The sequence below is a fragment of the Bombus affinis genome, chromosome 10 (genome assembly GCF_024516045.1).
Source record: "Bombus affinis isolate iyBomAffi1 chromosome 10, iyBomAffi1.2, whole genome shotgun sequence".
Classification (NCBI taxonomy): domain Eukaryota; kingdom Metazoa; phylum Arthropoda; class Insecta; order Hymenoptera; family Apidae; genus Bombus; species Bombus affinis.
The window spans coordinates 299,454-326,685 of NC_066353.1; the positions used below are offsets into that span (position 1 = coordinate 299,454).

The 27,232-nt window shown below is 33.9% G+C and overlaps 3 protein-coding genes across 8 annotated transcripts in view; 1 reads left to right on the top strand and 2 right to left on the bottom strand.

Annotated features, from left to right (window-relative positions):
* The window catches only part of LOC126921208 (acetylcholine receptor subunit alpha-like), a 101,610-nt gene extending 86,009 nt beyond the window's left edge, over positions 1 to 15,601 (top strand). For 4 of the 5 annotated variants that reach the window (XM_050732554.1, XM_050732553.1, XM_050732555.1 and 1 more), the window contains 9 exons: positions 1,892 to 2,001; positions 2,769 to 2,949; positions 6,220 to 6,335; positions 6,627 to 6,795; positions 10,019 to 10,155; positions 10,450 to 10,608; positions 11,593 to 11,775; positions 12,027 to 12,240; positions 12,598 to 15,601. In XM_050732554.1, coding sequence (XP_050588511.1) covers positions 1,892 to 2,001; positions 2,769 to 2,949; positions 6,220 to 6,335; positions 6,627 to 6,795; positions 10,019 to 10,155; positions 10,450 to 10,608; positions 11,593 to 11,775; positions 12,027 to 12,240; positions 12,598 to 12,795 — 1,467 coding nt within the window. In that variant the 3' untranslated portion in view covers positions 12,796 to 15,601. The remainder of the gene's footprint in view (positions 1 to 1,891; positions 2,002 to 2,768; positions 2,950 to 6,219; positions 6,336 to 6,626; positions 6,796 to 10,018; positions 10,156 to 10,449; positions 10,609 to 11,592; positions 11,776 to 12,026; positions 12,241 to 12,597) is intronic. The other variant, XM_050732557.1, reaches the window with a different exon arrangement.
* A 1,189-nt stretch (positions 15,602 to 16,790) lies between these two features.
* On the bottom strand, positions 16,791 to 20,108 carry LOC126921212 (uncharacterized). Its single transcript, XM_050732567.1, has 6 exons — positions 19,636 to 20,108; positions 19,174 to 19,466; positions 18,880 to 19,023; positions 18,703 to 18,814; positions 18,447 to 18,624; positions 16,791 to 18,383 (listed from the first exon to the last, which is right to left on the bottom strand). The coding sequence occupies exons 1-6, from the start codon at positions 19,846 to 19,848 to the stop codon at positions 18,208 to 18,210; spliced, it is 1,116 nt and encodes a 371-aa protein (XP_050588524.1). The 5' UTR covers positions 19,849 to 20,108; the 3' UTR covers positions 16,791 to 18,207.
* Positions 20,109 to 20,343: 235 nt separating this feature from the next.
* On the bottom strand, positions 20,344 to 27,212 carry LOC126921206 (splicing factor 1-like). Of its 2 annotated transcripts, none has more exons than XM_050732544.1 (9): positions 27,110 to 27,212; positions 25,836 to 25,988; positions 25,156 to 25,231; positions 23,175 to 23,327; positions 22,986 to 23,092; positions 22,734 to 22,900; positions 22,504 to 22,662; positions 22,149 to 22,426; positions 20,344 to 22,054 (listed from the first exon to the last, which is right to left on the bottom strand). In XM_050732544.1, exons 2-9 carry the CDS (start codon positions 25,888 to 25,890, stop codon positions 21,499 to 21,501), a joined length of 1,551 nt encoding a protein of 516 aa, XP_050588501.1. In that variant the 5' UTR covers positions 25,891 to 25,988; positions 27,110 to 27,212; the 3' UTR covers positions 20,344 to 21,498. The 2 variants fall into 2 exon arrangements, with proteins under 2 accessions (XP_050588501.1, XP_050588500.1); XM_050732543.1 differs by having other exon boundaries at positions 26,759 to 27,160.
* Positions 27,213 to 27,232: the final 20 nt, after the last annotated feature.

Below are 27,232 nucleotides of genomic sequence, written 5' to 3' on the forward strand. Positions count from 1 at the left end.
TCGCGTTAATTAACATTCTGTCGCATGCTTTCTGCGATCCCCTCTGTCAATTAGCCTGACGTACAGTTCTATACAATCACTTTTTGCTTTCCTATCCTTCTCTCATTATACTTTTTCTCTCCAATGCAAAAATATGCGAGACGTTTCAAACGTTGAAAACATTTCCACCTGCGAGAAATAAGTCGAGTCGTGTAACATTATTCGTGTCGAAAAAATATTTCATTTGTTGCACTCGAGGGATTCGGTGGAAAAATCTCTGAAATTTTCATAAGTGCGTTTAGTAATATGTAGACTGAGGATATTTATGCAAATTCTTAATTTTATAAACACAATTAAAGGAATTTGTTCCAGCCGCAAGATGTTACAATAAGTGCTATACTTTGGATACTTTTAATATCTTTGCGTATTATGCGCTCTTTGACGCACTTAACTCTCTCGTAAGTACGTAAAAATCCACCAGTGTCTAGTGATGTGTTTTAAAGTTCCTTGACATACGCGTTCTTTTACAACAGTTCAACTTTTCTAGAATTCCAATTTTTCTATTTTAATCTTGCTTTCATTTTATCGAACGAAAAGAGTTTCATAAGAATATGCTGAAAACAAAATTGAAATAAAAAATTTTACGTATAACGCGATATTTCTTGACTTTAGAAAAATACAATTGAACGGAAAATGACAAAATTAAAGATTTCATCGTTCGTATCGTTTTTCCTTTCAATCTCTCGATTACTTACAGTAACATTTATAACTTTGATATTTATCATTTTGATATTCGTTTGTCGTTCGTTTTTTAAGCTTTGCATACCGCTATTCTTTTTATTCTGTCACGTTTTCCCCGAGATATCCAAAACAGTGGCATACACAAGGCATACATGTGTAATCCTGGGCATTTTGCCCGGCATATATGCCATCAGCGGCGTGTTTCATCGTTCCTTTCGTTTTAATTAATTTCACCCGGGATCTGATCCGACGGAGAGGCTGACAGACGTCAAAACTGTTCAACGTCGCGAACAAAGTAAGCCTGCTGCTCGTGGCAGGCCGAGTTTCACGGAAACAATCCGTCGTGGAAAAGGCTGAAAAGAACAAACGGCCGCGCGATAATCGCACACACGAACGATACGGGAAATACAATTCTGGGGCATGCTTCCACCCTCTGCTTCATAATTTGCCCCTCGAATATTTTTAGCCCGGCGTTGCGCTTAATTTCATCAGGGCTTCCTTTCCTTTCCTTTTTCTTTTTTTTTTTCTTTCTTTTTTTTCTCGTTGAATTTTATTCGGCTCTATACATATACGGGGTGTTACAAAATAATAATCCAACGCTAATGGTATATGGTATTCATCGAGAGGAGAAAGAAAGGCTCGTGACTTTACGATTGATCAATGTATTTACATGAAACTTATAATTATTAATCGTGTCGGAGTAGTCTTTTTTTAGGCGTGACTGATAAGAGTGTACATGATCGTGATAATATGTTAAATGATAAATAAAGAACGCCATTTGTAAATACATACGTATGTATATGTCGATTTAAAAAAAAAGTAAGAAAAAATATCGTTTCACATCAATATGGCAGAAAGCTCTATTTCGTATTTTACAAAAACTGAAGTGTTAGAAAATGTTTTCCATTTGCTACGTTAATTTGTATTCTGAAATTCCTCAATGGGTTGATTTGTTTCATTGTTTTCATTGTTATCAAAAGGAATACGAAATGACATATTACATGGAAAGTATTGATATGTAAATTTATATGAATTAAGTATACTTAGTAATTTCCTTTGACGAGTACTTTAGGATTTTTTATCAGATTTCTTTAATAATTATTTCAAACATACTTTCCCCGAAAGTAGGTACATTATTTTTATAAAATCATTGAAATGCGTCTTGTTGCAGTCATGGTACGATTACAAGTTAAAGTGGGATCCAAAGGAATATGGTGGGGTGGAGATGTTGCACGTGCCATCCGATCATATATGGAGACCCGATATAGTTTTGTATAACAAGTAAGGCCTTCTTTTCGTCACCAAGCAAATTACGTTAATATCTAGTGCTACTCCTTAATGGATCTAACTTTGTAGAGGGCATAAGACATAAAAGACCATCTAGAATTTACTTGGCGAACTGCCACGAGTAATCTCCTAGTTTTGGAATTTTCATAACGGAGCAAACTCGATTTATCCTCTGCCCTATGAAATTCTACTCGTATTTCTTGCTACTTCATTGGCTAATATTCAACAAATGTCCGATATTAAATAATATAACATAAAATTTCACTAATTTACCATGATTCAAGAATAAACAATAACTTAGCAAATTTAATAATTTAGAGATAAAAAATAAAATTTCTTGTATTTGACAAGTTAGAAATTTACCACGATTCAAGAATAAACAAAAATTTTGCAAATTTAATAATTTAGAGATAAGAAATAAAATTTCTCGTATTTGACAAGTTGGAAATAAAAAAGTAAGATTTCGTACAGTATGAGAATAAAAGTTCCTCGTCGCCAGAAATTAAGTAAAAATTTCATTGTTAGTTGAAACTTTCATTAACAATATAATATATATACTTTTCTTTTAACGTTAAAAAAATACAACTGGACAAATAAAAATATTCTACGTATATTAATTAAAAATTCCGTTATTAATTAAACCACACTTAATTTCCAAACAATCAACAAAAGTATTATCTTCGAAAATCTTCTTGAAAATCAAAGGGCAGTTTTATCGATTTACAATTAATTATAATGGTTGATCCATTTGATTTGAACAGTGCCGACGGTAATTTCGAGGTGACGCTGGCAACGAAGGCGACGTTAAATTACACAGGGAGAGTCGAATGGAAGCCACCGGCCATATACAAGTCTTCCTGCGAGATCGACGTAGAATACTTCCCGTTCGACGAGCAGACGTGCGTCATGAAGTTCGGCTCGTGGACTTACGATGGCTTCCAGGTAACGATCGTCTTCAACTTTCTCATCGCATTTTACTCATTATCAGGAAGAGGTCATCTTCATTCAAGACGTGTTCAAAAAGGTGTTAGAAATTTTCAAGAAGGATAAGAGGGAAACTTGTGATAAAATTATGCTAAGAATTGCAATTACGAGCGATGAAATTTTCCAGCCGATTTTAAAAAATTGTTTTAGTACACCTTATGTTTGGACAAATTGTAATTATATCTCAAAGGACTAAAAGAGTATTATTGATTCAAAGAAACAATTGATACTGTATAAAAATTGTACAATTATAAATGCATTCTACAGGCTAAGATTGTATTAACGTTACCACATATCGAACGAAAATTCGACGACAGATCTCCGTTTAGTTTATTCAAAGTCCTTGTTTCAATTTTGAGAAACACCCGTGTTCGGTAAAATTTGACATCTTACACGATGCTATTACGTTAATCTCGTACAATTTTCGAGAACATTCAATTCACTCGCAAGAACACTATTTTGTGCTAACCACCCATGTTATGGAATTTTAAATTAGAAAAGAGAAAGAAAAGAAAAAGCAGGCGAAGAGGGGTTTAACAACCGTGAAACGTGACGTGATTCGCTCGTAGAAGCAACCATAACGCATCGGCGTAGGTGAGAACGGTGCGTAACCGGAAATTAGATTAAGAAAGTGTAATTAACGCGGCGCGTGAGTCAGTTGCACAAAGTGACGCCGCGAATTTGTTTATTTGCATGTTATTGCGCGCCTCGTACGAACAGCTTGGTCCAACTTATCACTATGCATGAGGACGGTACGCCATCATCGCGGATGTACGCCGAATGAAACGTACATAAATTTCCAATGATTAATATCTCGTCTACGCGATACACGGAGTTGTTTATTATACCCCGGTACCGCCATACTTTTTCCGGCCACGTCGATTACTTCCTCGATCCTTCGGATTCCTCTATTTCTCTTCACCTAATCGATATCAGCGAAACAAACGACATGACGGTGCGGTATTAAAATTTTGGAAGAAGCAAAATTTTAAAGGATGAGCTTTTTAGCGAAATTCTGAATCATTTTTCTCCTGTTACCAAAAGATACCAAACTATTACCGATTTCTTTTTCAATCCTACACTAAAGTTTTTCTCAGAATACTATAATAAAGTTACTTGATGAAGGAATAATTAACGAGTAAAATTACCGACGACTAGGGTGTAAAATTTGCAGCAAGAAAATCAAGATGAAAGGAGAAGTGAAGAATCAAGAGGAAGTACTAAGTGTAAGAAGAAGCAAATCCCAAAGGCGCATCGTTATGAACCTATAAAATTTCTATAAAAATCATGAATACGTTCATTTGATCATTCCGATAATTTTAGTATTGATAGACCTTTACTGTCCTGCAAAATTTTCCTTCCATATCGACCAAAAAAAAAAAAAAAACGAAAGGAAAAGGAAAAATTTTGACCGATATTCACGACGTTATAAAGAATTACAGGATCGTCGAACGAAAGAAGAATTTACATATAACGAAGCTACAAGTGGGCAGGACGAGATCGTTTCGCGTCATTATTCCCAGACGATTGTCGTGCATGCAGCACGAGTAGTATCGCGTAAAGTATCTATACCGGTCGATGAATAATGCATATCGTGTATACATATACATATGTGTGTGATACGTTGTCCATGCGTCATCAGACGCGACGACGGGATATCCATCAAGTTCATTTAATAAGAAACACATACCCCGATCGATCAGCTTTATATACGGTATACGAAATGGACATTCCGTAAGGGGTGATTACGTGAGATGCTTTTAACGATCCGCCGCATCGTATGTGAATTCTGGGATCGTCAATTTCTGCCGACGAACAAGGTGTTTCCTTCTATTAGCGTTTATAGCTGGTCGCTATTTTCATTCGATTCAATCGGAGATTTTCCAGTAATTAATATTCGGAAACCTGTCATGCAATATTACGATAACAATTATAAAACAGATATGTCAACGTTTCTACTATCATTGCGAAGATCCTAAAGAATCTGAGATGGACAGAATGTAACTTTTTAGGAAAAAGAACTTGAAAATTTTCGCCGTATCCAATTAGGGATTTTCCAACGATTAGTATTGAAAAGTTTCCCAAGCAATGCATGTTGAAAAATTAGATGAAAGAATTGTTAACAAAATACAATTTATGATATCCTACTATTGTTAGAATGATTCTAAAAGATATGAAAAAAAATAGAAATTATTTTTTTTAGAAGAATCGCTTTAAAAAGCGTCGAGGACGGTCGGCGATCGCTAAATAGATCGAAAGGAATTTTTAACTAATATTTCGCGTGGCTCTTTTTTAAAAGGTTTGCTAATTTCTTTACGAGAGATTGGTATTGTATATTCTTCTAAAGGACACACACACATAAATGGACACTTTGGCTGAAGTTTCTGTGTCGAGTGGCGATTTTAAAGCATCATATCGTGCAGTGTCCCAATGTTTCACCTCGAATCGTTGTCTCGAAGTAATAATCGAGAATTCCGGCGCGGTTGCGCCGGGGAATCTCGTTAACTCCAACTTAACGGGCAGAAATGGACGTAAATATCAGGAACATCGAATGGCATTCCATCCCTCAAGTGGATCAAACCTATCTACCGTAATGCCTCGCGTTTCCTCTATTAACCTGACTGATACGTTCTGTTTTCACGGAATTGTATCGTTCTACTGATAAATCTTCTATGAAACAACGATCGGATTAAAAGATGAAAGAATATATTTTAGATAAAATTAATAGAAAATTGTATAAATACCTCGTTCCACATTCATCGAATATTCAATAAAACTTCGCGTCAAGATTTTGTATCAAAGTTCTCCTATAACTTACTTCGATTACCGATAAGTATTATTTCATTTAACATCATCCCGATTCATATAAATGAGAAAATTCTTGTACTTACAAAGGGAATTAATCAACAATTAATTAATCATTAAAGACCAAGCAGTAAAATAATCGGTAAAGTTATTCAGTAAAATTATTAATTAAAATGTATCATTCGTGTGAATTATTCAATAAAGTACATGTAAACAAATTATCGCTTAACTAAAAGAGAATCAGAATTTCGGAAATGAAATGTTGCTTTAAAAATGCGATATTGGTTCCTTAACGAAGTTTACAGTAGTACAATAGTCAAATACGATAGCTACATTTCTAAACGCATTTGAAGCACTTTATCGCTCTCTAACATCAATAAATAATTTCCCCCAGGTACACACGTTTTATCGAAACTTTTGCAGGTCGATCTACGGCATATCGACGAGATCCGTGGCAGCAACGTCGTAGATATCGGCGTCGATCTGTCGGAGTTTTACACTTCCGTCGAGTGGGATATCCTCGAAGTCCCAGCCGTGAGGTAAGACATCCCCTAGGAATCGTCCTAAACGCTCCCCTAAGCCCCTAAGACCTCTTTTCCAAGTACTCCTCCAATTCGAGCCAATTCTCGAGAAACTGGCAATCCTCTGGCGAAACACCAATCGAAACGAAAGTATAATCAGACTGAGAAAATTTCTACGGACGTATCCAGCCGTTCGTAGCAGAACAAAATGGCGTACATGTTGAGAGAACAATTTCAAGATAACAATTCGCCGCGAGGTAACCCGAGGTATCTTTAGAAACACGGTCACATCCAGTGTTTCATTTGCAGAAATGAAAAATTTTACACGTGCTGCGACGAGCCCTACCTCGACATCACGTTCAACATCACCATGAGACGGAAGACTCTGTTTTACACTGTCAACCTTATAATACCGTGTATGGGCATCTCGTTTCTCACGGTGTTGGTCTTCTATCTGCCAAGCGACAGTGGCGAGAAGGTGAGCAGTGTTTATTAAAACTATACACATTCTTTTATTCCCTGTTTCCCTGTTTTCTCTCCTGGTTGTTCAAGGTATTTAATTATTTTCACGCGTTCCACTCGCTGGTTTAATCGTAGAGAGGACGGTGGCAATACGAAGGAGCGATGATTAGACTGCGGATTTTTATGCATTTATAGTAGAATCTGAAAGTAAAATTGCGCAGAATACGCTAGAGATATAAAGAAATATATAAAATGTCCAAAGTGCTTTCTGTAACACTTTGATGGGGAAAACAATTTTCCACCGAGATTCCACGTTTTTAATTATATTCTCAAACATAATGTCTCATAATAGAATTTGTATAAAATGCTGCAGTCGTACATCAGTTACACAACTGACCCACAGTTAGTACAATAATATTTACGAGCCAGAAGTTCATAGTAATTGTAAATCGTAGATACAAGTTCATTAGAATGTGCAATCTTAACGCAAAACGAATTGATGGAGGAACATTGATCTTAAATTTCACAGTGGTGCATGGTCCATCGTTCGCCGCGATTTACTAGCGGGAAAAGTTCGTCCGAGTTTCCGCGAGTTTAATATAAGAACCACGAACTGAGGGCGTCGTGAAAGTATATCGATAAATTTCGTTGGTGCGCAGACGATTCGAGAGAAAAGTAAAGCCAATAAAGGATATTAAATTCGTCGCCGTGTCCCGTTCCACGTGACGAGGCGAAACAAGAAGCCCCTCTATTCTTCTCATTTCTAGATGAAAAGGCTTCCTTCGAATTGTTTAAATCCTTTGCTTCTTAAAAGGTATATTAACGCTTTATAGCTTTATTGCGCATTTCCTAGGCTTTCACTGATAAATAACGAGCGTACGAATTTTAGCGTACAAAGGTCCGCTAAATGGAACGTTTCAACACGATTGCTCATCAAATTGTATGTCTTTATCGTAGTTTATTTCACGTGTTGTACAATATAACGTGCGCGTTGAAATCTTAGATTTTACTAAAAGTAAAATTAAGCGATTTGTGAAGCACTTGGTACATATTTTATGCTAGTATGATAATATTAAAAATACCAGGTATTGTACAATTATGACTGCTCGTTTAATTTGAATATTTTAATTAACTGTGGTATCATAGAGCCACAGTAACCATCACAGTAGTCAAGAAGTAGTATTAAGAAAATTAGGTTTGAAAACATGGAAAGCACTTTCAAATTATATTTTATGATATTATGATATTCTTCTGAAACGGAAAGTCTTTGACTAACAGAAAAAGATTGGATTCTTTAGAAGCAAGTCTGAATTGGAGAGAATCTTTAGGAAAGGTAAACACCATGAAACGTTCAATTTTTTAAGCGCTTTGGTGTATAAATATGTCCAGCAAAAGGAAGTTGAAAATATTCGCAGTGTGTCGCGCAGAGGGTGATTTCGTGGGTGAAGTCGACTCATTCGATCAGAATTCCGGGTGGAGAGGGTCAAATATCAAAATCCATCTTCGGAATGCAAACCTCTAAATGCCGTTCGGCCTCCATTCCTCGTAGACTCTTGACCTCGAGCCGATACCCACTTGACGCCGTGTGCGCCTCTATAATTTAGTCGTATTGTTCTGGCTTGAAACAGCCGGCGAAAGGGTAAAGGAGAAAACGTCGAGAACGGCGGGGGTGGTGAAAAAAAAGAAGAGAAGGTCAGATGTCAGCGTGCCATCCGCAGCCGCTTACCGACACTTCGATTCGTTGCGAAAAAGACACCGTCCCAAGATCTCTTCCTTCTTATGTTTATTTCGCGGTTTTCGCAATAGAACTTTTCTTTTATTTCTAAACAAAATGATACGAGGACGAATTTCTTCTTACTCGTTTTCTTCGTCAGATCTTCACAACACTCGAGTATTCAGTCTTCTACGCATCATGACTAGTAGTGTCTTTTGATATTTAAAAAAAAATACGATAAAATAGATAAAACAGATGCTTCCAATTTCATGACAAGTTTCCTCGATTCGAGTTCAAATAACGCGCAGTACTAACAATAAGTATTTCAATGTAAAACGGTGAATCTCGAACCATTTTCACGTGACTTTTCGCTCAAACCACGTGGGCCATCGATGGCCACGGTACTATAATCGTATTGTACGTGATAATTATGCATCGCCTATGATTATATTTCGAATCATTATCAAGATTTCACGCGGAATAACTACAATGCACTAAATAGAAAGTCCAACGTGCACTACCGATGACGATGGCATTCAACGCGTTAAAGAACATTTAATAGAAATGAATATAAAACCGCTTCTCTAGATTCGCGACCATTCTGTAACTTATTATACTTTCAATCGCTCACTACAACTATGCTTAAAGCAACTTCCTTCTCTATATCAATTCATCCTTCTTCAGAAGTATTCTTCTTGATATCGCGTATGATCGACTCCAAACAACTTTCAAACACAAAAGTCTCGCGGTGAATCCCGTTTGAAAAGGACAATCGCGACGAAGAGCATGAATTCGGCTTGAACTGCAAATCTACTAGCTACTTTAGGCGAATGCTGCCAGCCCGGTGAAACAATGCTCTCTCGAATCGGGCTTTGTTCTTCGTTTCTGGTTTGTCTACTGATTTGAAACCTACACCAATCCATCGCGAAATATCCAAGTCATATTTATCTTCGCGTGTTCCCTGTGGGCGGCTGTATACAGTTCTACACCGTCTTCTGTTTGAAAAGTTCGGGTTTACTTTGAAAAGAAATCCGCCATGGGGGTTCAGCAAATTCGTGGAATGATATTTGAAAGGAAGTAATTTAAGGCGGCGTCGATTTTCTATTAGAAAAGGACATTTTTTTAATGGACACGAGCTTCTTCTTCGTCGAGTTCGTTTTCTTTCTAATCGCTATGTAATTAGTATTACAAGTAATGACACGACCTTAGCACGTTTCGAAATACAATACTGTGTCATGAACGAATGAAAGGAACGTTTTGTTCTTCACACTTAACCTCGAGGGCTACCTCTTTGTCTCTTTGTAGCGGAGTCACTTTGCTCGAGCGTGCCCTCTACATTCTGAATCGTATCAGAACTTTCTCTTCGATTGTTTCCACTTCTTTCTTTTCCTGTATTCCACCTGTATCTTTCTCTCTTTACGTTTACCTTTTTGTTTCTTGATAGGTACCGTATCTTTTCGAAAAAAAAAAGATGAGAAACAGTATCGTTGCGATATAACTGACACGATTGATCGTTTAATTGCAGGTCAGCCTATCAATTTCGATTTTACTGTCGCTGACTGTGTTCTTCCTCCTGCTGGCCGAAATTATCCCGCCCACGTCGCTCGTGGTACCGCTTCTCGGTAAATTCGTCCTCTTCACCATGATCCTAGACACCTTCAGGTATAACGATCGATAAATATTTAAATTTGTAAAACCTGCTTCTTACGAAATTTATACTAAAACATTATAACTAATTTATTATACAAATAAACTGTTGTATAGCGGAGGATTGGAATCTCCATTTGACCTTGAGTATTAGTAACGTATGATTAATTCTGTTCGAGCTAATGATTCTATGGTAAAGTTTCTAAATTACGGTTTGACTCTCTAAGTTCGATTTTAATTTGAGTTGTAAGTTTTTATAATAAGTAAATTATATGTGACAGTATAATTTAATATAACGTCTATTTTCAGTATATGCGTAACCGTGGTAGTCCTTAATGTTCACTTCCGGTCGCCACAGACGCACGTGATGGCACCATGGGTCCGTCGTGTTTTTATCCATGTTCTGCCAAGACTACTGGTGATGCGCAGGTATAATACGTCTTCGAAGAGATCCGATTACGATTCCAGGCAAGATATGATTTTACCGAGCATTTGGACCAGCCGTTGGGCCTATGCCAAGCAGCATTAGAACGTTCATTAGTGGCCTCGCACGTGACGTTAGCGCCACGTCGTGTCTACAACCATTAGCACAATCCACCATTCTCTCTCTACTTCTCTCCCTTCTCTTTTTCTGTCTCTTCCTCTGCCCACCAAACTGGAATTGAATTTGCATTTACATCTGTATCTGTAGTTTCGGCCGAGATGCAAACAAACATAGTAAAGTATCGAAATTCGGTTGTAAAATATACGAAGAAAGAGGAAAGAATTTAAAGAAATGAAAGATATTGGAGATTTGTTGATATATCGAGAATATTATATGGAAACTTGAGAGCCGAGATCCTAGTTGTTAAGAAGATGAAGAAATTTGCACAAGGGCAGGGACTGAAAATTCGCAGATCCATTTATCTCGTTCAAACGATTTGGAATCTTGCACATTAGTCATTGTAAATGCTAACACGGTAGCTCGACAGTTCCATACAACGTTATGCACAATTCAGCACTACACGTCGTGTAGCACCTTGTTGGAATCTTCTACACACTACTTGCAACGTAATGTTTCCAATAATTGATTACACATCAATTATAATAAATCGTCACTACGCCCACCGACATGCTTGACACCATCGCCTTATGATAATCATATCGCCTGTATAAACGAAATATCATTCCAGTAATTGTAATAGTATAGAGCGTAGTTCCACGAGCTTATAAAATTAATGTCTATCGTTAGAGAGTGTAAAGAGATTTCAGAAAGAAAAGCTTGTCAACATTACTAAAGTGTAAATATATTCAGACACCAGAAATATGTATGCAATTCATTACAATTAGTTTTTAACATTTTTATGGTGATTGCTTGTTGATCTTATTGATGTAAAAAAATTAGAAATTAAATATAAAGATTAAAATATTCAAATATCTTATTTTGTTGATAGTGATTATATTTTTTAACAGGCCGCAGTACCAGATAGACAAACGTACCATGAGTGCCCATCACGGCCAACGCGTGATGGTCAGAACATGCAATGGTCTCGAATTACGAGACCCATCTCTCTTCGTAGAGACTTCGGCCTCGGAGCTGGTTGAGTCCTCCGTTTTGTTCCCGAGTCTCGATTCGCGGGACGAATTACACCCTCGGTATGTAAAGTGCATTATTAGCAAATGTTTCAAATGTATATTTAAAGTGGCTCACAGAAGTGACATTTTTTTACATAATTTTATCTTCTCCACTTTAAAAATTATTGTTAATTTTGTAAAAAAGACAATCATACTTTTATAAGTAACAAGAATAATAAGGGATATTTCTTAAGACTTTGTTTTAAGTAAGATAAATAAGGAGATTGTGACATTTGTTTATTCTAAAAAAAAAATAAATATGTAATTATTAGGGAATTAGAAGCTGTAAATTTAGGAAGTGCGTGTCGCATTCACGGTTCACCAGCAACCACGGCTGCTCCTCCACCGCAACTGCCGACCGAGGAGAGCGTGGACGCTCTCTGTAACACTCTTCATCATTGGCATCACTGCCCAGAACTATATAAGGCTATTGAAGGCATTCGTTTCATTGCTGACCACACGAAAAGAGAAGAGGACTCTACCAGAGTATGCAAACCTTCATTTCCCGCTTTAGAATAACAAAATAAACGATGAGAATAGAATAAACGATAGAATGTTTAAAATAAATTATGATAGTTATGCAGAATAGGAAACACCTCACTGATTTCGATGAACCTGAAATATAAAGTCAAGATCGACGTTATGAGTATTTTTCCTGAATGAAATGTCATTAAATTTTCAATTAGAGCTTTTTGCGAATATCTTGGGTATCTACGTAATTCACTAAATTATGTAATTACATAGTTGTAAAAACCTAGTTCGTTCCTCGTCGAAAGCTGAAATAAATAATCTACTATCATGCAATTAGTTATCTAGTCGATTTAATCATTGTTAATTGTTTAGGTCAAAGAAGATTGGAAATACGTCGCGATGGTGCTTGACAGGTTATTCCTGTGGATTTTTACACTAGCCGTAGTCGTCGGCACGGCAGGTATCATCCTGCAGGCACCAACGCTCTATGACGATCGCATCCCCATTGACGTGCGACTGTCCGAGATCGCTTCCACCACTGCCAAGCCACACATCGTCACAAGCCTCTGAGAGACAATTGTTCAATTTCGTTACCTTCACGTATGACGCATGCTCGCATACACATGCGTTACACACGTACATACATATACAATGTATTACGCAACAACGTAAGAACAAATTATGAAAATGCGTTCACGTTGACCAGGGACTCTTTTGCAAAGAATACCCACGTGCTGTCAATCATTTCAATGGTACATATAGGTTGTACGGAAAGTCTGTTAGCGTTAATCGACATTGATAACCTTCGGCCGCCATTTTGCTAGATCCGAAGGGGTTGGCATCGTTCAAATATTTCTATATAGTCCTATCATTATAATACTTCCATTTCTATCGCTTGAATTCTGGATTTATTATATTATCGGTGTCAGTTCTTTAATTCTCGCAAGCGTTTGTAATTTTTCATTTGAAACTATACATTTACAGATTTATTGGTTTGTAATACAAGAACGATAAATATACGTTTGAATAGACATTGGTAAATGTATCCAAGTATTCATTGATTTTATTCGAATTTAAGAGATTCCGATACATTTGCGAACACGATTGAAAAAACAGAGGTTTCTCGTCCCTGGTGTAAACGACTGAAAGACTGAAGCCTCGATGAGAGAAAGGGAGTCTTCGATTTTTCGCGCGAATTATACGACTAACGGCCAATTAACTGCTATTCCCCTGCTCAAAGCGAGGATTCTCAAATCATACGCACATCAGCGATCAGAACGTAGGAATAACACTAACGAAAATGGACGACAATTAGATAAAATGGAAATGAAATAAATGTAATTGAACATATTTCTTGACCTTGGTTGCACCCTTGAAAGTCATATTTGTAAATGATAATATTATGTTTCTTCAGTTCTCATGTAAAAGATTAAAATACTTGCGAAGGACAAGAAATATGTTTTTGCATGAACGTTGAAGGCAAATGATTTTTGACTCATGGTTTTATTGTTAATATTACAAACGAACGAAAGACATGTAGGGAAATCAGGTTGTTGATACATGTACACAACGTAGAATTAGTGTGGAGAGACCTAAGAAGAGTTCGAGTTTATGCCAGTTGTATTCACAGTACAATTGTGATTCTTTAACGGTATAAAATTAACAAACGAATTACATTCGAGGTCATTTCTAAGAACGATCGTGAACAATAGTCATAAAAAAAAGTTAAACATACAATATAAATATTAATTTGTTATTTAAGTGTTTAAGGAATCACTGATGTTCCGTCACCCTTGAAGAACGCCTCAAAGAACGCAATTTTGCCATTGAATCGCATTAAAGTGTTCTCGTGTCTCGTTACACACAGCAAAGAAAAAATGTGGGACCGAAGTGTTATATTTTAGACACAACATAGTTTCGAACCGAAACGAGTTTTAAAACGGAGAACGATCAACGACGTACCAAAGCAATTGTTAAAGTAATGGAAAAAGGATCACAATAATTCATGTAGATGGCATGGAATTTGACAGAGCCTGTTGCAGACTCAGGAAAAAAGGAAAAGAATGAAAGGAAGAAGATATTGAACAGTTTCCGAAGTTTACATTGAGCCTGTAACAATGGGGCCACATTTTCACAGAATAAAAAGAAAAGAAAAGAATAGAGAACAAAGTCGCGTGTCTCTCTAGTTGTGAAGCTGCAAATTCTAAAAATCTGGATCCACGTACGACAAGCAAATTGACGTGAGAGAAGAAGAAGAAGCGTTAGGCCTAAGAAAGTTTCACCGACTCAACTTTTATTGCTCATAATACGTAATATGTTCGTAATAAGATACACTTTCGTAATTACGTTCGTTCCAGTATCACCGACGAACCGTGAGAAATTTATTAGACATATTAACATCACGTACATGAAAAGACAAGAAAATACGATGAAACGCACGAAAAAAACGAAGTAATATGAAAACAATTGCAACTGTTTATTATTGCAATCGCGTTCAGAATAATTTACTGTCTTCCTAAGCTACGAAAATGAACGACTTACTTTTGATGGACAACAGTCGCGTGTTTCCGGTTCACTGTTGTTCCCTCTTAATACAGATGCAAAAAATAAACGAAAAAAAAAATAATAATAATAAAAAAAAAAATGAAAATAAGTAGAGCCGAGTAATTGGTAAAATTCCTAGTTAAGTATATATGAATAGCCAGGATTTTACGTCTTAAAAAAAAAAACGAAGCAACGATCCGCTGCTTAAAAATCCTTTCGACGAGACTCTGGCCGCTGATCGTAGACTTTCCAACCAGTCCTACTACTTTGAAAAACCTCGGCTCGTAGTGTGTATCATGACGAACCATAAATGCCTGCCACCAGTAGTCAACAAACACACCGACAAAGAAGAACATTTTGACAATTTTGTATGCACTACTCCGAAAAAACTAATTAATGAGAATTACTCGACGATACAAATTCTTCTAGCGAATTTTATTATTATTATCGTTTGTAATACACGGGAGTTTCTTTTGGAAACGATAAAATTAGGAAAAAAATTTCGAGAGAACGAAAGGAACAAAAATTAGCTTGTGGTTGGCGCGGTCATCGCATAGATATGGATTTTACATGTGGATCCTGTGTTTCTTAATATTCTTTTATTTTAATTGTTTGTCGTTTGAGAGAGAATGTGATAGAGAGAAAGAGAGAGAGAGAGAGAGAGAGAGAGAGAGAGAGAGAGAGAACGTGAAAGTCATCCGCGTGAATGTGTGAAGAGTATTAATGAAACAAAAAAAAAAACAAAAAGTAGAAAAAAAGAAGAAAAATTGATTATACATTATTATGAGGAAGTAAGCGCAGTGATAGTTACTCAACGTAAGTTACAAAACAATTTAACGATATATATATAATATATTATATATATTATATATTATATATATATAAATATATAAATATTATAAATAACCATTACCACACACGATAAAAGTAATATGGCAAGATATTTTGTGAGTGTGTCTATAAGCTCGATTATAAAACCTACGTAAATTAAGCAGACAGTTTGTCTTCATTCACGAAATTGAAGATGTTGTTCCCATAAAGGAAGAGATTTTATAAATGGTGTGTTGAACTTTTAACGGTCGTCATTCACATGAAATGGCCTTATATTCAACACTCGGACTCACAACGCATTCAGGGAGAGAAGTGTTGCTATATTAAATGTAGTTTTACTCGTCGGATTGTGCGTAGCGCATAATCTGTCAATCTATGATTAAATGTTTTACCATCGATTATGTACTTTCACTTTATACGTGATATTCATTTCTTAATATGAAGTAATGTATCCATCATAATTCATAACTGCGACGAACTTAATTTTTAGCCACGGAAATTACTTAAATACGTTACTGTATTTAAGAATAAGTAATTCTTTTTAAAAAAAAATATTTCTTGCTTAAGATATTACTGTAAGGTATTGGGCTTGTATAAGATATTTCAAAATAAGTGTCAAATGAGATAGTTATTTATAAAAAAGATAAGAAGACTTAGTTTTCTATATATATTTTTTTTAAAAAAGGATTAAAAGATCAGATTCAATAAAATACAGAAAGTGACTTCCAAGCAATCTAAGGTGTAGAAAAAATAACTATGTTTAAGAAACTGAGATGTAACTTTGAAACTGTCCTGTAAATAAAGTATTAACACCTTACTTCTTGGAACTCCTACTTTTCTGTAACCTTAGATTGTTCAATCATTTTGTATTAATTCAATAATATATTATTTTGTTTTTTTTTTTAATGATCTTAAATAAAAAGATTTTAAATAAGAAGCTCTGTTATATTTAACAGCTATTTCATATGGACATATGACACTTAATTTGCGTTATCCTATCCAATACCCATTTGCAAACAAAGAAACCATAATTCTTTATTATATTAAAGAAGAAACAAACATGTATTTACATATTTGCAAAACATAGGAACTCCCTATGACATCTCCCTTCAGATATTGATATAAAGATACAGTCGCTTGAATAATTTTATTAATTGTTGTGAAGTTGAAAAGAAAATGTATTACGCATCTGTATAATACAACGTTTTATTTATAAGTTTCTAAACCAAATGTTTTAACAGTTTTTAGAAGTGCGATATTATCGAGGCATACGACGCTGCCGATATATTGAATACAATTTTATTCATTTATAATATTTTTCATTGAACTGTATAACATCGTGGAACAATTCAGCCTAAATACATGTACTATATTTTATTGACACAGTCCAGAATGATTGGAAATAAAACTTTATATATCTAGGAACAACGTGTCACTTAAATAGCTTTTCTTTGTAGTAAAATACGCACAGGAAAAACATGATCCAATTTTTTTAGAAATATTTAAGTTTACATGTTCAATCTCCAACTCTTTGCACACACACAGTCTATTTTATATATGTACATATATAGTAACTTCTTTCTTTAAATTTCTATATAAATAACATTAATTATTTACCAGTAAAGTGATTTGAAAGACGATTATTATTCTTTTTTGTACTTTAATTAAAGTAGTTGTAATTAATGAACAAAATTTAGACGAACATTAAATTGAAAATGATCTTTTTACATTCCTGGACCAATTCTATATATCCTGCAATCCATGTATTTATATCTGTTTCTTTATATTTTAAATCAAAAAAGCTCAAGGATTGAATATCGTTTAAAATACAACTTAACTTGAGCTAAAACTAATCTTAGAATTTCAGTAGTTTCATAAACAACAAATTTATTGTTTCCAAGATGTATTGCTCTGTGTTACAATCTTCAGTTTCTAATTACTGTCACTCTATTACAGATAAGATATTTGTTTATCACATCATGCTCTATTACCATCTATAAACCTCGCAACGTCGGTTCCACATAAATGAAGGCAATATTATTTTAGCAAGTATAAACACTATCGTTATTAAGTCGTCATGTAGATCTACGCATCGTGCCTGGAGCTTAATATTTAAAAAACAAATGATAAAATTGTAAGAGTAATATATATATGGTGCTTTCATCCTACGTTATCGCAAAAGTAGTTTCTTAAATAAATATTCGACGAATAAATTTACATTAAGCAGTTAATTGATAATAACTATTAAAGGCTTGAATTTAAATTCATAATTAAGATAATCACATACAGTTTTTAAGTACACATTCTTGTGTAAGTACATACATAGTAAACTCGTCTGTAACATTATTGAAGTATTTTATTAATCGCGCAGGCCTTAAGAAAGGTAACGTTACTTGCAAAATGCACCCTTAATCTATATGTAAATAATAGAATTTTCTACATAAATAGGTGTATATCTATAGAATTCTTAAATAAACTTGATTTTTATACTAAAAAGCTACGAAATTTAGTGCAAGCTTTTGTTTCTTTGGTCTTTTTAATACTTTCAATTAAAAATTTGTTATAATTAAAGCTAGTAATTTATGATCTATGAATAACCTAAACAATTTACTCATTTCCAATTTGACTATATTGTTTCATAATCTCATCTTTCTGCTCTTTATTTATTTCTTTTGTTTCCTCTGTTGCAATTAATTTCTCTTCTGTAAAATTATCCACTAATATGGAATCACTTTGCTTTGCTTGCCTAATTCTTTTGATTTTTTTCTTAATAGCCACAGCACCTAATTTTGTTAAAAAATCACAATTAATATCAATGTGTAAATGTTTTATTTGAATATACTTACAGAACAGGGTTTGCCAGAGTTCTGCCCTTTTTGATGTTCTGTTCACTAATTTTTTTAAGGAATCTCTATGTCGCTTTTGTATCCCTGCCAGTTCAATTGTTTCTTGCGTTGGCAAAGGAAATAAGCATGTTTCTAGCCAATGTGTAGCTTTTGCATATGCTAAAAATCTAAACCACACCTAAAAAATATATTTTTAGTAAAGAAAAATTGCTATAATGAGATAAGTTTCTAAATAAATTATTTTATGATATATTACAGAATCTAAACACTCTGCTATGAACCACAGCTGTAAACCTATCTGTGCTCTTGTGTATTCCACATTTTCTGGCCATAAAAATTTTGGTACAAATAGTACATATAAGTATATCCTGAAATAAGTATTTGTCATGAAAATATTATGATCAAAAATACATCAAATTTTTAATATACTAACCAACTAAGACAATGAAGACAAAAAAATAATTTGGGTAACTTTCTTCCAATAAAGTGAGATACACATAATAAGATTCGACAAATATTTATTATAATTGTATCAATTGCCTTAGAAAATAGAAAAGTGCTCACCACTGTACACCATCTGTGAAGAAAATTGTAAAAAATCATGTAAAATACAACTTGCATTATTTAAATTTACTTAGTAACTAAGTTTCAATATTATATGTTTAAAGATATAAAGTAATACAAAGAACCAAGCATGTGCTAAGTGTTAAAATAGGAGTTGCTTTACTTTTCTTGGTATGGGTTCATGATGAAAGACGCAAATAAAAAATTGGCCCAGCCTTTCGCCCAAGCTCCATGGCATAAGATCTCTATTCCTGCCCAATGAAAGTAAAAGCTTTTATGTAGAATGACACCCATTTCCTCGTGTGTCACCTCCTGTTCTCCAAAGAAGAGGCTTAACGTTTTAATAGTGGGTGATTTTAGATAACAAATGCTGCCAAAGCAAAATCCACATTCCCATACAGCTTTGATTATTCTATTTCTTTGCATCAATGGAATGCGCATACGTCGAAGTAACGACTGTGTTAATAAACGAAAATTATCAAATATACTGTCAATATGCTTTGTTATCCTTTATCTGCACTCTTTGTAAATAACCCACTCCAAAAAAAAAAATAATTGACAAATTCATTAATTAACACGGTAACACATAACGTATAAAAGTGCAAAATAAATTTTTGAAACTTACATTAACGCACTTCTCATACATAAAATACAAAACAATCCAAAATATAATTAAATATCCGAGCAATATGTCGGGTCTTGTTATCTTCGTATCATTTATAGGCTGCACGGTGAATGATTCTTTATCCCATAAATTCGAAACCTTCGGAGTAAATCGAGAATTCTCAACAAGCGAATACAGACCGATCGTCCAAGAATTTGTTATTTTTTCCAACATTTTAAGTCTTTGAAACTACGCTTTTATTTTCATATAAATTTGTCAATGTATGAAATTTTATAATCAAATGTTGTAAAAGATCATATAGGTATAAAACTATGTAATGACAAAGGTAATATTAAATGCCAATCGAAAATATATTTGAAACTTCGGTCTCTCGTGTCGTATTTGGATGAACACTAACTCTACAGAATAAAATTACAATCGCAAAAGCAGGTCATTACTCGTCACTTTCAAACTTTCAGCCACCACCAGATGTCCGTAAATACGTATGTACCGATATGTATTTTTTGAGATTTTATTTATATATTAAAATTTTGAATATATAATGTTACTGTTTAAATTCCAGCATCATTTTTAATTTAGAAGTATTATAAAATATTCAACATCGTAATGTTAAAGAAAATAAAATATTTTCCTTATAATTGTTTTAAAATTTTTTTAAACAAAAATGTACACTTCGAAAATAGGTTTAGAAAATATATAATATACATATATTTTTAATACATGATGTATTTTTATTGTGTATACACATTAAGCTATCATGAAATTTCACAAACTATCACTTTATATCCTAAACATAACACACAATACTAATGTTTTTTTTATATATAAAGCAGAATTTTCATATAATTTAAAACAAATTTATTTCTTACTAGTAAATCAGTGATACGAAATTATTGCGCTTGGACGTTTACAATATTACGTTTCGATGTCCGATAAATCGTAAGTATATGTTTTTGATAAGATCAAATAAAGACATTTTTTACAGAAATTATAATTAACATATATATATAACACATTTAGAATTGACAAATCATTACTCATACAAGCAACAGTTCTGGTGCTTCATTATATAACCTAATATTCCATAACAGACTCCATTAACCGGAATTAATGAAGTAGTATAAAGTAGTATAAAGTAGTATAAGATCGTAAAAGTCGCAATGTGTTAGTAACACGAAGGAACTTACATGCGCAATCTCATAGAAAACATTTTTAATTTTTCAACATTTATTGCATAATATTTATCTCATCATTAGGTAATATAATGAAGCAAAAGTTGATTATAACACTTGTACAGAGCAACAAATGCATTACTACAGTGTGCACAATATGTATGTATTATGCATACTACCTACAAACAAGTTATATTTCTGTTTGTAATATATGATGTTATGTTTACAGAAATATATAAGTAAAAATTGTGAAGTGCTTGAAGTAACATTATAAAAATGTGTTTGGCATATCACTTACATTTACACTTGTAAGAAAGCTTTAGGTACATATAATAAGTTCGAAAGTAATGGTAACCAAAACTTAAACAGTTTTTATTCATAAAGTACGATATGTTCCCAAAATTTCAAAAGTATGTCGCAAACCTAAGATAATTTCTTATAAACATTGTATAGCCATTGAGGAGAATTGGAAAATATTTATCTAACTATATACTTTTCCAGTTTTTTTCTTTTAAAAAAGAACATAGCCATGTATGACGAATAGACTAATTAAAGTCGCGAATTATTCCAGCTAATTAATAATTATTGACTGCCTTCAGTCCAATATTATAATCTATTTATTGACACGACTGATAATATCCCTCTATTGTACGAATAAAGATTTGATGAGACAATTTGATGGTTCTTTACACTAACTAGTTGGTGGAGGTGGCGGAGGTGGTTGTGCCAATAACGTTGGTAAAGTGTTGAGATCAATGCCAGGGGGAGCTGGTGTTTGTTGTTGAGGTGGAGGAGGAACTGGAGCTGCTGGTGGCCATCCACCCATCTGTTGTGGTTGCCATCCTGGAAAACCTGGAGGGGGAGCCGTTCCAGGTGGAGGTGGGCGCATCGGCCCCTGTTGTCCTTGCTGCCATGGTGGTATACCCATTCCAGGTGGTGGAATTTGTGTCGGTGGCATTTGCCCTGGTGGCGGTGGTTGATTGTTTCCGGCCATCCAAGGCATCAATGGTGGGATATTTGGTTGAGATGTAGAACCAGGCGGTGGTGGAGGTGGTTGCATCACACCAGGTGGCGGAGGCATACTAACAGGAGGTTGCCATTGCATGTTCATACCATTCATGTTATTCACTTCTCCTTGACTCCAAGGTGGCGGAGCCATTCCTGGTGGAGGCATCATTGGACCACCTTGCATCATTTGTGGCGGTGGATGTGCTGGTGCAGCCATTAAAGCACGAGGTGCTTGTTGTCTAAAAAGAATTGCAAGATAATTATTATATGTATATATATTTTCTATAAAAATTTGCATTTACCTATAAGAGGCAAAAGAAGAATGGAACTTACCTATCAAAAAGACCAGGATAATTGGGATTTGGATTTGGTTGACGAGGCTGTCCGGTTTTAGATCGATCAGGTGGTGGACCTTCACCCAATTCTGCCATAAGAGACATATATTCCTCGTCTATTTTAGCTTTATCTCCACCCGGTCCCATTCCACCCATACCCGCAGCAGCTGGTCCACCCTGACCGGGTCTCTTAGATCTACAATCACGTGCAATATGACCTGCTCCGCCACAACTCGAACATACTATATTATTTGTTACGTTGGGTTTATCTGGACACTGTAATAATTGAAATAAATATTAATCTCCTTACAAACATTAAGATATCATTAACATTTAAATATCAGTATACTAACCAGCCACGATTTATGATCAGATGCACCACAATTAGTACAACGTGGTCCATCATTTTCACGCAATGTTCCATTCAATAAAGCCAATTCTCTAAGTTGATTACGTCGTAAATCATTTTGCCCCTCAGGTACTTCCACACCTTGACGTATAATTTCGTGAATCTATTGAAAAACATATTTTAATAATATGCATATACGCTATAAACATGTTAATTTGTAAAGACGCTCCATACTCTTTCAACAGCCTTCTTTACGGCATCTAAATTATTAGCAGTAATGTATGCATGCAATGGTTCATCTTCACCAGGTAAAGGCTGTCCATCTTTCCTTCCAACTTTTCCTTCTTTTACAGAACCTTTACCACGAATTATTATCTTTGCTCCAGTTTCCTTCTCCATTGCTATGGTATTTAAAAAGGAAGCATTAACACACAATCTGTATAAACTTTATGTATCTTATGAATATCTTAAATTATTTTAACTTACATTTCAATGTATTTCCACGTGGTCCAATCAAAAGGCCAACAAAATTAATATCTGGATGTTCCTCTTGAGGAATCATTACTTTATCATGCACTCGTATTATTGGTGGTCTAAAAATATTTAATTTTAAACGTGGTACGTAAATAAAATGCCAACATTTTAAATATAAATAAAAAAACTATTAGTAATTACTTATAATCTGGTGGTGGTTTAAATTCTGGATTAATTTTGAGAATCTTCTGAATAAGATTGTGACGTTCCTCCTCCAATTTACGTCTAGTACGATATTCTCTTGTATTCAACCGTTTACCATCACTACTATATATGGGTTCTGGAGAAGGAGATCTGCAAAATAAAAAAATAAAATTTTGTCAAGAAACAAAGTTTGAATTAAGATGGTACTAGCATACAAGCAACCTGATCCTACTATGATTGTGTGATTAAGTGAGAGAAAAACTGCTGATTATTAGCAGAAAGTTGGAAACTGAGATAACACTTTAATTGATCTTCAAAGTTATTAGGCTTTGGTCATAAATTTTTCTTAACATATATTCTTTCCTTTCCTTTTTAACAAATAAAGTAGATTCTGACTATGTTGGAAAATTTGTAGGAGATATTAATAGAATATATGTTGCAAAACAAATTTGCTGAGTACATTAAATTTAAATTTAAATTTAGATTTACATTCCTACATGTATTATATATGTAACATTTAAAAATAATTAAATTAATTAAAATAATTAAAACATAAAGATGTGGTAATGTATTAAAGAAAATTCTAATAGAGTTAACAATTGCTATTTATATCTAAGAGATATATCTGCTAATTTTTAACCAAATTCGATAAAGGTATAAAATAGATACAAAGATTTCTATTAATGAAATTGTGAATTGATTATAAAATATTCTATAGACTTAGAAAAGACTAATTTTCAGAGTTTTCCAACAGTGTCAAGATGTTAAAATAAAGGGTAAAAAATTAAGTACTGTTAAATATAACATTGCTATTAGTCTATTCAATAGGTAACCACTGGAAGACTGCGCGTTTGTGCACGGCAGAAATCGGTATGATGACAGCTGCTAAGATAGATCCTGTGATTATTAGGAAATAATTTCTTTGGGTTAGTTAATAGTTTGTATATCTTACTATATTGTATAATACTAATGAAACACAATGATATAAAATAATGGTTCCAGCTAAAATCAGAAAAGTTAAACCTATTGGAGTAAATTAATTTATTAGAAAAATTAACGTGTATTTATTTAAGTTGTACCTGAAAGTAACGTAATATTGATCTTTACAGTATTATGCTTATATTAGCAATTATAATTTTACGAATTTCATTATTTGCCTGAAATCTCTCATTAAGTTGTAATTAAGGATAAAAATCTATTTTAGTTAATTAACGATAAATATTCCTGTGGCATTATGATATTAAACAGATATAAAATGCCGTGCAGATCACGACAGCCTAATAGAAATCTCTATCAAGGTGCCCTATGCGCAAAATTTTTATTATTCTATTAAGACGATCGATATCGAATAAATCGCAATTGTGCGTACAATAATGAAATACAGCCTATTAACTTGAATAAAGCAGTCTGCATAGGAACACCTCTGAATATCCCTACATGTGCAAAAGTATAACTATTTAAAAAGATATATGGACTAGAATACCCACTGTGTGTTAAACACTGCTACTATGATCGTTATCCGTTTTTTGCATTTAATTGTATTAAATATTATAAACATGTATTATTTATATATAAGCAATGTATATATGTATGTATATATAGAAAAAGTTATTTTTAAAACAGAAGAAATATGTTCTGGAAAAATACGTTTATATTTAAGTATTCATACTAATATACTACCACTTTAGTTATTGCCCCAAATTTATATTTATTAACTAAGACTTTTGTAGCAGTGTTTAATAAAAAATGAATTAGTAAAAGAAATTGTTTAGGGCAAACCAATATTATCAAAATTCATCTTCTGTGCTGCGTGGTGGCTTTAATCAAGCCCAATCTTTTCAAACAGACATCAGTATCCCACACTAACTGTACTGGAGCCATATCATAAGGCCCCTGTATTTATGGGCTGCTGAATGGTCAGTAGATAGGTATTGTAGATATGTTATGGTCATTTTTGGTATGTAAGTTTCGTTCAAACCTTTCCTCTGGGTTAAGTGGAATTCCAAGGTCTCCAGTGCGTAGCTTCCTGCTGATTTCCTCAATCTGCAGCTGAACTGTAAACCAACGGGTTAGAGGGGGCGGAAACCCCAACAGTTAGATATTGCCAATTTGCCATAACCATATACATTCTATAATGTAAGCATGTCTCAAAAGTGTAGAATATTCACCTAAGTCTAGTATTTTGTAACTTTTTTTTAATTTTCTCTTTAGTAAATTGTTATTTTTTTCTTAATCAATTAGAAAAATATATCATAGTTTTTTGTATGATTTATTATATATAAATGAGATTTAAAAAAAAGAGGTCCTTTATAGAAACATGTAAGAAAAAAAATTAGCAGGTACTTCAATGTAGTTTTAGGCAATCTAAGAAGTTTGATAACTCAATATTCATCATTCAGCAAAATTGGCAATTCCTATTGCCAAACTCGCTTGTTGAAAGTACTTGAAATGGCAATTACCTCTGGTAACTATAAACTTTTTAACAATACATACATACTTACATCTTTTATAGTACTACAAAATTAAATTTTAGAAATTTATACGCAGAAGCATGATTCTTAAATCATATCCTGTCCATATATGTATACATATATGTGTGTGTATAATACATAATTAAATAGAAATGATAACTGAAGGAATTACAGAAAATAAACTTACAGAGGTAAGCCTTCTCCTGTTCAGGAGTCAGGTTTGTTGGTAGAACCGTAGGCATGCCTGGTATAAAAGTTTTGTCATGTTCACTACCGCTCCATCTAGTTTTCCTCCTCTTCCTACGTTCCTCTTTCGTCTCTTTTTCCTGTTTACCATCGCCTAGAAGGTATTTATCATCACCTAATGTGTCTAATTTATTCAAAAACTTTATATGCTCCATTCTTTTGAATTATCAATTATAAGTAGGTTTTAATTTTTCTCGGAACAAATATTTAGATAAATATGCAAAAAAGTCAAAAGGACCATATGTTATGCAACTTCTATAGTTATATCACATAAAAAAGCCAAGGATTGAAAGCTATTTGGCTATATATACAACTATGCAAAATCATATGGCTGATGATTTCCTCTAGATATCTATTTTAGCATTCACTAATTTCAGCTATGTGCAATGTTTGCACCCATTTATTTCTTATATTGTGTACCAACGCAAGGGAAGAGCATGTTTGTAAATGATTCTCAATTGCATACTTTCGTACAAGTAGATTGAAAATTTATATTCAGATTTGCATTTTTGTAAACATAATTAGACAGAGTAGAATCTAAGTGCAAATTTATTTCATCCACTGAACATTGTAGTAACTACTTTGGATATTTTGTATACTTTTGCATATTATGTGCGATTTGTGCACTATTACAATTTTAAATTTGCTATGAATGCAAAAAATCCACAGCCTACTTATAAGAAATCCTACCTTATAAGCAAATAATAATTATACCATATTTATAATATAGTATAATAATTATAATTATATAAATAAATATTATTATAATTATAATATGATAATAATCATATAAGAAATCAGGTCGCGCAATACGATATTAGAAGAAAATCGAGCTTGGTGTAACAAGGATAATTTCAGACGTACTTTCCGCTTCACGTTTTCTCGTGTTATTTGTCGTGGAATTAGAATTGGAGTTCAACTGCGTTCCATTAGCAATTGCGGCACTCACCGCGGCAGCTGCTGCAGCCGCAGCAGCAGCCGCGTTTGCAGTCGCAGCATTTTGTTGGGCGTTTTGCAAATAACTTGGATTCAATAACGATGTGAAATTTCGTGACTGATTCATGGTGTAAATCTAACCGAGCACGCGTAAAACGTCAGAATCGTTATACGTCTTATGGTGTGTAGCGTACGGTGTACAACTGTTTAGCTAAAATCAACGGAACGTTTACACACCAAGAAAATGGCGGCGTTCAACTGACTGACGGACACCTTTACCTCTTTCATAGGCGTACGGCGTACCGGAGACGGATGCTGTCTTTCCGGATAGAATTAATAAAGAATGTTGTCGCTAGTTGGCGCTTTGATGAGTTTCAGAACACCTTTGAATTTCATATAAAA